Source organism: Sturnira hondurensis, unplaced genomic scaffold (genome assembly GCF_014824575.4).
Source record: "Sturnira hondurensis isolate 20B ecotype Veracruz unplaced genomic scaffold, ASM1482457v3 Scaffold0008723, whole genome shotgun sequence".
Classification (NCBI taxonomy): Eukaryota; Metazoa; Chordata; class Mammalia; order Chiroptera; family Phyllostomidae; genus Sturnira; species Sturnira hondurensis.
In genome coordinates this window covers 5,783,159-5,796,068 of record NW_028081354.1, presented here as the reverse complement: position 1 = coordinate 5,796,068, position 12,910 = coordinate 5,783,159, and the positions used below count along the sequence as shown (strand labels likewise).

General features: G+C 38.9%; 1 protein-coding gene across 1 annotated transcript in view; it reads left to right on the top strand.

The window, feature by feature from the left end:
- The window catches only part of SFMBT1 (Scm like with four mbt domains 1), a gene marked incomplete at its 5' end in the record, with an annotated part of 40,663 nt that overhangs the window by 14,025 nt on the left and 13,728 nt on the right, over positions 1-12,910 (top strand). Inside the window, 6 exons of the mRNA XM_037055583.1 lie at positions 302-384; positions 4,130-4,256; positions 5,297-5,410; positions 8,028-8,070; positions 9,577-9,641; positions 11,850-11,989. Of these exons, the coding sequence (XP_036911478.1) occupies positions 302-384; positions 4,130-4,256; positions 5,297-5,410; positions 8,028-8,070; positions 9,577-9,641; positions 11,850-11,989 (572 nt within the window). The remainder of the gene's footprint in view (positions 1-301; positions 385-4,129; positions 4,257-5,296; positions 5,411-8,027; positions 8,071-9,576; positions 9,642-11,849; positions 11,990-12,910) is intronic.

Here is a 12,910-nt window from a genome sequence, read left to right as displayed (position 1 = left end):
TGAGCCCTGGCTGGTATAGCTCAGTGGATTGAGCGCGCGGGCCTACAAACCAAAGGATTGAGGTTCGATTCCTAGTCAGGGCACATGCCTGGGTTTCAGGCCAGTTCCCAGCAGGGGATGCATGAGAAGCAACCATACAGTGATTTTTCTCTCCCTCTCTCCTTCTCTTCCCCTTCAAAGATTAATTAATTAATTAATTAATTAATTAATTAAAAAATAAAAGCTATGAGTGAACACTGGGCAGAGTGTAAAGCCAGGAAGCCTCTGTGGTACAAGTCATTGTTCTTTTGTTTCTACCTAGGCTATTCAGGCCAGGACTTTGATTGGGCCGACTACCTCAAACAGTGTGGTGCTGAAGCTGCTCCCCAGAGGTGCTTCCCTCAGGTGAGACGCCCAGCTCCTCACCGTCACTGCTTTGGGACTGCTTCCTGTGCGTTTATGGTTGCTGTTCTGAAGTCATTCCTCTCATTCAACCCAGTGATCTTCTTGTTGATTGTAATACAGTGGTACAGGAAAAATCCATTCACTGCAGAAGCTAATTTATTTAGTTAGTATTTAAAGTTTATCAGTTTTATTTTTTATTGGCTGAAAGTGTACATTTAAACATTTAGTTCATAGTTATTTTTGATGATTCAATATTATGAAAAAATCAAGTGGAGAAAATTTGTTAAACTTATTTAATAATATTATTGATATTAATACAATAGTAATTTATCAAAATAAATTTTGTGTCTGAACAGAAGTAAAAAGCTTAGAACATAAAACAGAGCAGTTCTCTGTTCTGTCCCGTTCCACAGTCTCCCTTCCCACGAGTACTCACTGCCTGTTCTTACTGTTACTCTGGTATATTTCTCATTTTCAAAATAATATGTTGCAGTCTTTTGAATCATTAATTTTAAACATGTCTGTTGGTTCTACATTATGGTAAATAAGCATTTAGCTATTTTATATTACCTTTCTCTTCTATCTTACCCCAACTGTCAGCTCTTCTTTCTATTAGAGTTATATTGCAATTTTTGGTTAAATCTGAATTGAGTATTTATTTACATTATCATGTGCATTCAGATATTATTCACAGCTGAGCGCTACAGTATTTTATGATTGTTTCCTTTTTAAATTTGTCTTTGTTTTTCATAGCTTAATTTTCTTTGTCTTATTGCTGGCTTACCACACCATCTAGTAGCCTTTGAAACTATTTCCACAAAGGCAGTCACGTTAGGAAATCTGTAATTCCCCTCCTTTATGAAACAATATATTTGAGAGATGGGAGAGACATGGAAAATATATGCAAAAGTTCCCTTATCTGGCTCTATCAGACAGATAATTGGTGGGTTAATTGAAAGTCAGATGAATCAGGGAATCATCTTTCTGATGAAAGAGTCTATTTTAATTTATAATGTATAAATATGCATTTTATTTGTTAATCCTTTGGGTAAGGCTTTTCCTTAGAGAATAGATTATCAACCAGAGCTTTTTCTTATATAAACTGCACCTAACATAAACCCTGTGATTTTTCAGTAGAATGACAACTTTGATACTTTGAAACAATATGAACACAAAATTTTTAAGCAACCAACCATTTCTGCAGGTGTCTATAGTTCCTCCATTAGCACATTTCGCTTTGTCTCCATCCACCTGGGAAATGGGCCCCGAGTGAGATGACTGTGCAGAACACAAGCACCTTTGCCCCTGTGCCTGGGTCATAGTCCCATGTTTGCAGCCAAATACTCAGGCAGCCGCCCTTCAGCATTTCCCAGAAGTCTTTGGTTGTTAGACTTACGTATTTTCTTTCTAGTCAAAGGGTTTTGTTGTTGTTTTAGGGTAAAAGGGTTTAAAGTACAGTGTGTTCTCTAGGCATGTTTTCTTTTTCACATACCCATGGCCACTCTGATACCCTGATGTTGGAAATCTGTCATTTCTAATATTTTCTTAGAGATTTCTCTTAGCAACCTCCATTTTCTCTGCATTCTAGGTTTGCAGTATAGTTTTAATTCTGGGAATTAAAACTGCCCTCCAGCGCAACCCAAGGAATTGACTCTTCCCTTTCTGTTTTGTGTATTTTATTGCCTCCTCTTTCTTTCTTGGTTTACTGCCTTGTTTTGATGGAGCCAATCTCTCAGTAGTATCCTGAAATGGAATGCAAGGGAGGTAAATTTTTGTAGGCTCTGCATGTTTGAAAATGTCTTCATTCTACTAACTTGAATGATTGTTTGGCTCAGTGTGGAATTTTAGGTCAGAAGTTATTTTACTTGAGAGTTGAAAACATTACTCTGTTGTTCTCTGCCTTCCAGTGAAGTTGAAAGCCATTCTTATTTTTGATCTTTTGTAGACAATCTGCCTCTTGCTTCTTCTCTGGAAGGTCATAGAATCTCTGTCACCATGTTTCACAGTGATGAGCCATGGTGTGACCTGTCTTCATCCGTATGCTGGGTTTCCATTGAGCACGTTCTTTCTGGACATTTTGTGTCTTTCTGTGCTGGCAGGTTCTCTTGAATTTCTTCCTTGATCTCCTTCCATTTCTCTCTTCTTTTTGTCTACAGTTTTTAAAATATTTCTATCCTGGGCTTCTGGATGAGGCCTCTACTTTTCTTCTCCTGTTTTCTGTTTCTTAGTTTTTTTGCTTTGCTTGCTGGATGATTTCCTAAATTTTATCTTTCAACCCTTCTTTGAGGTTTTAATTTTTAATATCATGTTTTTGATATTCAGAACTATTTTTGTTTTGAATATTTGGTTTAAATGCATATTATTCTTGTTTTAAGGATGTGGTAGTTTTTTTTTTTATCACTCAGAGGATGTTAATTATCCCTGCCTTTTGGGAAGTTGTCTTCTTGCATAATCTGTTTTTTCCAAATTGCTTGCTTTGTCTGTTTTGATCTCTAGCTTTCATATATTTAGATGGCGTGCAATTCTGGGTTGTTTGCTTATATTTAAGAATGGAGGACTAAAAGAAAAAGCTGATTCAAAGCTCTAGGTTGAGTATGTTGATGGGGCTTGTCAATCTTGCACCTCCCTGTAGGGTGGGATGTGACTGCTCATTTGTTGGGGTCACATAATCCATATTTTTGTGTTTCTTCTTGGGTTTATCATGTTACCGCACGAAGTCTCTTATAGTCCCTTGCCTAAACAGTGCAGGCAAGGGCTGGATCTCTCACATTCCCTGTGCAAACCCTGTTGTGGGCACTGCATGCCTGCCCTCAGCAGTTTCTTTGTCTTCCCGCCTGGGGATTTTGTGTGTTACTCTGGGGGATAAATCTCATCTTCTGTAGGAGAGGGGAAGGGACAGTGGCCCTGTGGTGTGGAGTGGAGGGGCTGATGGCATGACCTGAATTTCAACAAACCTTTTTGTTTTCACTATTTTACTTCTACCTATAGTTGCCTTGTAACTGGTGCTGTCAGTTCTTAGCTCTCTTCACTGTCAGCTTAGATTTACCTTTCTTTAATCTGCTAAGTTAGGTCTAGACACTGTTCTAAATTTTAGCTTATGAAATGTTGTTACTTCCCCTTTTCTTTATCCTAGTAGGTTTATGTCTTTTTAAAAACCCGTTAATTTTTGTGAATTGTCAGAGAAAGAGAGAACAAATACAGAGATTCAGTTCTTTATCTTGATCTAGAACCTGCAAATTTTTAAAACATATTTTAAATGACCCTTTCTCCTTATTTATCAGCATTACTTATCCTGACTGCCTTTTATGATACACATAGCAGTAGGAACCAGGTGGTTTATTATATGATAGGGCCCTTTATGGGAGGGACAGTGAACCAACAGTGCTGAAAAGCCATTTGGTTCAGGGCACAGAGCATTAGGTACCATATTTTATTGAAACCTCGTAATGACTCAGTGGGATAGGTATTCTCAGTGTCATCTGACATACGAGGAATCTGAAGCAGAAAGAGCTTGCATAGCTTGAGCAGTGTCACAGAGGTAGCAGTAATGCAGGTATATTCTGACTTCAGAGACCACATGTAACACCTAGAGAACAGACATTTTTTCTTTGCTTCGTTAAGAAACAGAAAAAAGTAAATTCATAGCCTTAAAGTTACTCTAGGATTAACATTTGGAAAAGGTGTTGTAGATTAGCCAATGAGTAAATACTTAGTGTGTTTTAGATTTGATTCATTTATTTTCTAGTCAATTTCTGAGCATGAGTTTAAGGAGAACATGAAGCTTGAGGCGGTGAACCCTCTTCTCCCTGAGGAAGTGTGCATTGCCACCATCACTGCAGTGCGAGGCTCCTACCTGTGGCTCCAGCTGGAGGGTGAGTGCTATTATCCCTGGGAAGCCTTGTCGTGGCTGCTCTTTGCCCTTTCTGTTCACCCCTGCAGTGTGGTTTGTTAGACTTGATCGATTAGCCAAACCAGGGGCTTGTTCAAAGACTTCTAATTTATAATGCAAGATTCCAAGCTAAAATTTTCTTTTCTTATCCTTGACTTTCAAATGTTAGGAAAGGAATATGACTAAAAAGCCTTTATTTTTGAGTCTTTCATTTTTTTTAAAAGGGAAAGTGTAAGTCAGATAGCATATATTTTGATATGATCAAAATACATGAGCATGGGCATTAACAACCAGCTTCTGCAAGGGATAGTGTTTTGGTTGACCCCATTCATTAGAACCAAAAGTATGTAAAGTAAAAAGATATTAAAAGTAATATTCAACACCTGGACAGGTTTGTGGGTGGAAGAGTTGACTGAGTACTCAGCGTTGCAGTTACTGTACGTGGCCTGGCATTTCCTTTTTATTCGGCTGCCAAATAGACTCAGTACCTATATTTCAAGTTTGTAGAATTAGCATTTGGTATATATCAACTACAGTATTGAATGTAGACTTTTCAGTATTTTTTTAACCTTTGCTGTGCAACTTGCCAGTGTCACTTACTGATTTGAATTCATTGATCTACTTTCTGGCTTGTCTCCAAGTACCACAACTAATGTTCTTGTTGAGGAGAACTGTCACTTTTGCCTTTGTTTGCCAGTTATTTCAGGGAGTTGACTGATATTTGTCAACCATTTGAATGATACTCCTGGTAGTTCCAGTTGCTTACTTGCTATTCCCTAACTAGGGGCACCCTGTGTATTCACTACCCATTTTGGTCTTTATACAGCTATGTGTGAAAGATAGTTAACTTTTTTTTTTCTTAATGTGTGTCACACATGAAAAAGTATGAGTTTTGTGTGAAAGGAACTTGTTCAAGAGACATTTTGTCTATTTTATTGCAATAGCAGAACACTGATTGTCTAGGGAATAGTTTATGAAGAAGAGTATTCAATGGTCTAAAACATTTGTTTTCAATCTAAACAGGTTCTAAGAAGCCCGTACCTGAGTGTATTGTGAGTGTGGGGTCCATGGATGTGTTCCCTTTGGGCTGGTGCGAAGCCAACGGCCACCCCCTCAGCATTCCTCGTCGAGCACGAGGTACCTGTCTGTCTGTGGAAATTTCAGAGAAAGACAGTGTGAGGTCCTGGTTGTCTCTTCCTGCATAGGAAATTATTTATTGCAGCGAACATTTATTATTTTACAGTTTCTGTGGATTAGAAACCTGGGTGTAACTTAGCTGGGTCCTCTGGATCCATCTCTCTCAAGGCTTGCGACCAAGGTGTCAGCCAGGGCTCTCGTCATCTCAGGTCCCCATGGGGGGAAGGTCTGCTCCTAAGTTTATGTGGAGGACTGTTGGCCAGAACACGTTTTCTCGTGGACTGTTGGACTGAGGGCCTTAGTTCCTTGCTGACTGTTGGTTGGAGGCTTCCCTCAGTGCCTTGTTGAGTGGGGCTCTTCGTAGGGGAGCTCACGGAATGGCAGTTGGTCTCCATCAGCCAATGAGACAGGTAAGAGAGGGTAAGAGAGGTTGAGCAAGGTGGAAGTCAGAGTATTTCTGTAGCCTGATGTTAAACGTTCCACTTCCCCTTCCCTCTTTAAATAATTTTATTGAGATATCGTTTCTATCAGTGTTTCCCAACCTTTTTGGCACCAGTTTCATGGAAGACCAATTTTCCACAGACCCGGGTGGTGGTATGGTTTCAGGATGATTCAAGTGCATTACATTCAAGCTCACCTCCTGCTGTGCGGCCTGGTCCCTAACAGGCCCTGACCAGTAACAACAGTCTGCAGCCTGCAGTTTGGGGATCCCTGATTTATATAACATAAAAAAAATCCGTTCTTTTAAAGTACAGCAGATCTTTGAATAACGTAGTTTTGTTCAGCAACATTTTGTTATAACGTTGATGAGATGCCATAGGAACTTAACTCTGGTTTATATCAATTAGCCTATGGGAAAATTGGTTTTGTTATATGCCATTTTGCTTGAAGTTGCAGAACCTATTGAAGATGTTAAGTGAGGACTTCTTGTATACAATTCAGTTGTTTCTAGTACATTCACAGAGTTATGCCACTCTTAACATAGTCGATTTGAGAACATTTCATTGCCTTAAGAGAAACCCATACTCCTTAGCAATGCCTCTTTACCTCCTGCTCTGGAGCCATAGGATATTACTAATCTAATTTACATATGTATAGATTTGCCAGTTCTGGACAGTTCCTATAAGTGGAATCATACATTGTGTGGTCTTTTGGGACTGGCTTGTTTTACTTACAGTGTTTTTAGAGTTTATTCACGTTGTAGTATATATCAATGCTTCATTCTTTTCTTTAATTTTTTAAAAGGTTTTACTTATTTTTAGAGAGAGGAGAAGGGAGGGAGAAAGAGAGAAATTTGAACATGTGGTTGCCTCTCATGTGCCTCCTACTGGGACTTGGCCCACACCCCAGGCATGTGCCCTGCCTGGGAATCAAACCAGCAACCTTTTGGTTGGCAGGCCTGTACTCAATCCACTGAGCCACACCAACCAGGGCAATGCTTCATTCTTTTATATTTCTTAATAATGTTTCATGGTTATACCACATTTTGTTTATTCATACATTAGTAGGTAGACAGTTGGATTGCTTCCATTCTTTAGCTATTACAAGTAATGTTGCTAATGAACATTTCTGTAAAGGTTTTTATGTGGACTTAGCTTTTCTTTTCACTTGAGTATATAACTCAGTGTTTATCACTGCCAGGATGTTTTATGAAGCAACTGCACCATTTTGCATCCCCACCAGGAATGTATTAGGGTTCCACTTTCTTCACATTCTCCCTACCGCTTATTTTCTGGGGATTTTTGTTTGTGTTTTATAATAGTCATCCCGGTGCATTTGGGGTGGTATCTTAACAGTAGTCTTGATTTGCATTTCCCTAATAACTAATTATGTGGAGAATCTTCTCATGTGCTTATCGGCCATTAACATAACTTCTTTGGAGAAATGTCTGTTCAAGTCATTTGCCCATTTTTTAATTGGCTATTTTTGTTGTTGAGTTGTAGGATTTTGTTACATATTCTCGACATCCCTTATCAGATATATGATGTGCAAATATTTTCTCCCATTCTGTGGGTTGTTTATACCTCTCTTGATAGTGTCCTTTGATACACAGAAGTTTTAAATTTTGATGTATTGCAATTTATTTTTCTTCTGTTGCCTGTGCTTCCAGTATCGTACCCAAGAAATCATTTCCAAATACAATGTCATAAATATTTTCCCCTATGTTTTCTTCTAAGAGTTTTGTAGTTTTACCTCTGTTCAGGTGTTTGATGCACTTTGAGTTACTTTTTTTATGTGGTATAAGGCAAAAGTCCTACTTCATTAATGTTGATACTCTGTTTTCCCAGTCCGATTTGTTGAAAAAAGACTACTTCCCTTGTTGAATGTTTTACCACCCTTGTCAAAATCAGTTCTTTTTTTGAATATCTATTCCTGCTTAGAAAATACTCATAGGAGTTGCTTGACCCGGGGAGCCTTCATTATTTTTGGTTTTTGTAAAGACCCAGAAATGTGCTTTATTTTAGATATTCAGACATATCAATGTTTGTTTATAATACCTGCTAGTTAGAAATATATAACCAGGTTTAAAATATGCTGATGTGATTTTAATACATACATAATTTTTCTCTGTCTTTCAATTTTTCTTGACATACACATTTTTGTATTCTTCTTACAGTACACAAACAGAGGAAAGTTGCAGTGGTTCAACCTGAAAAACAGTAAGTAATGTAATAGTGTATTTGACATTTGGAAGTTAGAATGTCTAGAAAAAGAAATAACTAAGAGTATATCTCCTCATATGTTACTTTCTCAGAGAATCATAATCCTTTAAGTGAGCTTTTGATAGTTTACATACTTCTTTATACATTGCCTAAAATGTCATTATATACAGAAGGGTAAAATCCATTTTCAAGATGTTCCCCAGTTTGAGTTTTCTTTTGCTTTTAGAGCTGGGAGTCATTTGAATAAGAGGAAACAGAGTCTCAATGCTGGAATTTGTTAAGGTAGAGCTAAAAGTGTAGATTAGGATATTATTTGTTACAGTGAGAAAAAGCCTGATCTAGAAGACAAGACTAAAAAGGCACATGAAAGGAATGCCCTTGTATCCCATCTGGAGACCCTTTGCAGCATATCTTCCTGCATAGTTTACGAGACGTGATTGATCAGTGTTGCCTTAAAAATACAAGGGTTTCTGTGTGTATGCATGTGTTTTTGAACATTGGGTTTTCAATTTTGTATGATTAGCTCAGGCTGTCATAACAAAATACCATAGACTGGGTGGCTTAAACAACAGATTTGTTTTCTCATAGCTCTGCAATCTGGGAAGTCCAAGGTCAAGGTACCAGCCTGATCTGGTTCCTGGTCAGGGCTCTCCTCCTAGTTTACAGACTGTCTTCTCTGTCCTCACATGATAAGGATGGAGAGGAAAGGAGATCTCTCTCTCTTCCTCTTCTTACAAGGTCACCAATCTTACTGGATTAGAGCCTAACCCTTACTTACCTCTGGAAAGCCCTGTCTCCAAATATGGTCACGTTGGGGGATTAGGACTTCAACATGGATTTTGAGGGGACACAATTCAGGTTGTAGCAAGTTTATATAATTTATAGCTGTTTTTGTGGTTATGTGAGTAATAAAGCTGACAATAGAGGTAAAGAGAAGGACCACAGAATTCTATTCGAGGTAGTGACATGAGATAGCAGGAAAAAAAATCTGGCCTTGGGTTTTTCCTTGACTTAGTTGTCCAAAGTTTTAGTCAGGAAGTAGTCTAAAAAGATAAATTACCCTTTTTTCATTGATTAGTGCAAATACAGTAATTCTCTTTTTTAATAATATAATTTATTTTTAGTTTTGAAACTGATGAAAGAAAACAAGATCCTGTATTAAAAATGTTTCCATTCCTTGGCAATTAACTAATAGTCTACTTGTGTTTTAAGAATCCCAGAAGGAATTATATAACTGTTCTTCACATGAACGAAAGTTTGTTTGAACAGGTAGTATCACATGTCTTTAGACTGTTGGCTCCTTAGACTGTCTACATAGTTTTAAGAAACAGTTGCCATTTAAAAAAAGTATAATCAAGAAAGCACCTTCTGTTAACAGAATTTGCAATCTGCCACTTTTGCTTTCTTCTTAGATTTGAAGGAAACTAACTCTTATGCTTCACTGACTTTAAGGATTATCTTACTATTTTATTGTGTATGTGGTGTTTTTGTTTTTTTACTCAGAATAGCATCCTCAAGAACTGTCCATGAGGGCATGAAGAATCAGCAGCTGAATTCCACTGACTCAGGTATAAGTGCATGCTTTCTTAGGGAAAAGAGGACCTTTAGTTTCTTTTAATGGACAATATCTAAAAATATCAATACATTTGATTTATAGGATGTAGTTTCATAGAGGAGTCTCTTAACTGTGATTTTAAAGAGTTATAATAGTCTAAATGTACTTATTAGACAAGATCGGGCATGTTCAGGGTGGTATGGCCATAGACTGAGATGTATTTATTACTAATGATCTTTAGGATGACATCTCTGTCCATTTATAGTAATTGTAGTTATTCTTTACTGATCACGTATTGGGTATGGGGGCTCCAGAGGTCAATATTATTATCCCTGAGTTTAGATTTCCAGGCAGTACTCTTTCTTAAGTAGGGTGATTGGGAGGTGGATGTATATTCTTCTCTAAACCCTTTTTATGGTGTTCACAGTTTGTATATGTATTTCACAATTTAAAAAAAACAAAGCACTGGAAAAACAGTTGTCCCAATACCTGATAAATGAGACAAAGTTTTTTTTCTGGAGGCCCAAATCTTTTGTCCAGCAGCCTCTCCCCAGAACTACTCTTGACTCTCCCTGTGCTGGTTGTATTATGTTTAGCATCTTGGCTGTATGTGTTCTAGCACAGGTTAGGCATTTGGATGGTATTCAGTAAATGCCTAGAGAAGAAAAGAAATCAGAATTTGAAGAGATCATGTAGCTTATGAGTAGAAGGGTTAGAAATGGAACTCATATCTTTCTCAGGTTCCAAACCTGCATTTTTCTCTTCTACCCACCGCCTTTTCATTTTATCATTTATACATAGAGAATCAGGGCTGTGTAACTCTATTTTTGATGTATTACTGGCCATTCTAATGCCTACTGAAACTATAGGATTAAGACATTAATATCTCCTATATGACTGCAGCTGAGTTTGGGTTTTGTGATAGGTCCAGTCACCTTGGGAAAAGAATCTGAGACTCTTATTTACATGTAGGAGTTTTATTGGGAACAACTCCTGGAAGGGGTGAGAACAACTTTGAGAACAACTTCTGGGAGGGGTGAAGGAAGTAGGACTGGGCAGAGGAAGAAGTCGAGCCACAATTCACCGTTAACAGAAGTTTCTTCCAGTCCCACAGGGATCGTTGGTGCTGATATATCTCTCAGAATCTGCCCCGATTGAGGTTGTTACTGGAGATAGGCTACTGCTCCCTCTCCACCTTACAAAGGGTGGGAATCTTCGGGGTGGGTCTCCTACTGAGGTCAGTTCTAGGCTGAGTGAGGGTAGTTCCAGGATAGACTTACAACTGAGAGCTATAAAGTGTCAACATTCCCAGCTGCAGGGAGCATAGATGCCTTAATCCTGAAGAGCAGGCTCTGGGTGGTAGAGTTCAATTGGAGAAGTGGACATGCTGACCACTGTGCTAAGACTACATTTTAGGTGAACATTATGTACTTCAGGGTCCTGTCAACAGTGGGCAATGTATACATAACTCCTTTCCTTAACATTGGTTAACAGCATCCATCAGAATAGCTTCTCCCTGCTTGATATGAAAATGAAGATGGTTTGATGTCTTTGAATTTTTTGTATTCAGCAGCTGAATTGCTAACCACACTGAGGGGATTTTAAAAACGTTATATTGGAGTACAGTGTTCATATAGAAAAACAGTTGAAAAGAGGGGTCTCTAGGCCCAGTTATACCTCACAGTAATTAAAGAACTTAGAGGTATGATCCTGTGTAATTTCAGCCCTCTGAGAAATCCCAGAAACGGAAGGGAGCCCACATCACTGAAGGCTGCCGTCATACTACTTTGGTGGTTTTAAGAGGACAAACTGTGATTCTAGATAGTATTCACCCATCTCACTCCCTAGAAATATTCCAGAGTAGATTGTTGAATAGCTGTTTGTCAGGAATCATCATGGGTTTTGGAAGTAAATTTTCCATTTTCTTTATTGGTAGAAGTATATGGCTCTGGAACAGTGTCACATTAACCTGTAGGAGTTAACCTACATGTAATTCAGAGTGTTGTCTTATGTCAGCAGAGTGATGAGCTCCATCCATACTAGAGTGGTAAGGGATCTCTCGGGTGACATGTTAAGCTTCAAAATACGTAATTTCTAACTTTATATCGTGGTCAGTGTGCTTATTCCCCCCCGCCCCCCCCGCCCCGTCCCCGTAATCCAACTTTGGAAATGGGTTGGAAGATGACTCTGTTCTGAATATTTGTTTCTCTTCATTTCCCAGTTATGATTAATGGAAAATATTGCTGTCCAAAGATATACTTCAACCATCGTTGCTTCTCAGGGCCATACCTTAACAAAGGACGAATTGCTGAGCTTCCTCAATGTGTAGGACCTGGGAACTGTGTTCTGGTCCTCAGAGAGGTAAGGTTCTAGCCTAGAGCAAAGAACTTGGGGATTTTACAGAAGTCTCATAGACTCATTCATACAAGGATCTATCTATGTGCCATGGAAGTGACAGCTCTAGGGTTTTATTATAAGTGATTAACTTTTTTCATGTTGGACAATAAACTGGACACAATTATTTATGGTCCTAAGGAACATTTTTTTCTAAGCAGTTCTTTACATAGCAGGCTCACTTCTGTAGGTGTAGCAAGGTCTTCTGTCAGAGACCACATGAGAACTGCAAGAGCGAATGAGAGGAGGTGGTGGCATAGGCAGACATGGCTCGAATCTTTGCACAACCACATCAAAATTACAACTAAAGAGTAGTTCCAGCCAAGATGGAGGTGTAGGTAGATGTGCTTCACTTCCTCACAAAAACAAAAGAAGGATAACAGCCAATTTAAAAACAAAAAACCACCAGAACTGCCAGAAAATCAAATTGTATGGAAGTCCAACAACCATGTAGTTAAAGAAGAAACATTTATCCAGACTGATAATAGGGGCAGAAATGGGAAGCCAGGGCAGAGAAGATGCGCAGCAAGGCAGCAGCTGGTAGACCTGGGCTGGCAAGGCAGCTGGCAGCTGGGCAGTTCCACATTTGTGTGCAGATAAGCTGGGAGGAACAACTGGGGAGCTAGAAAAACTACCCAACGCAGAGTTCCAGCATGGGGTAATATATCCTCAAAACTGCAGGTTGTAAAAACCTGTGGGGATTTCGGTAGCAGGAGAATCTCCTCGTCTCACAGGAGAATCTTTTGGAGAGGCTCACAGGATCCTAGAACATACACAAGCCCACCACCCGGAATCAGCACCTGGAAGGGCTCAATCTGCCTGTGGGAAATGAGGGAAAGTGGGGCAAGAGCTGGGCAAGCTAGCAAGCATCATTGTCCCCTTTCTGAC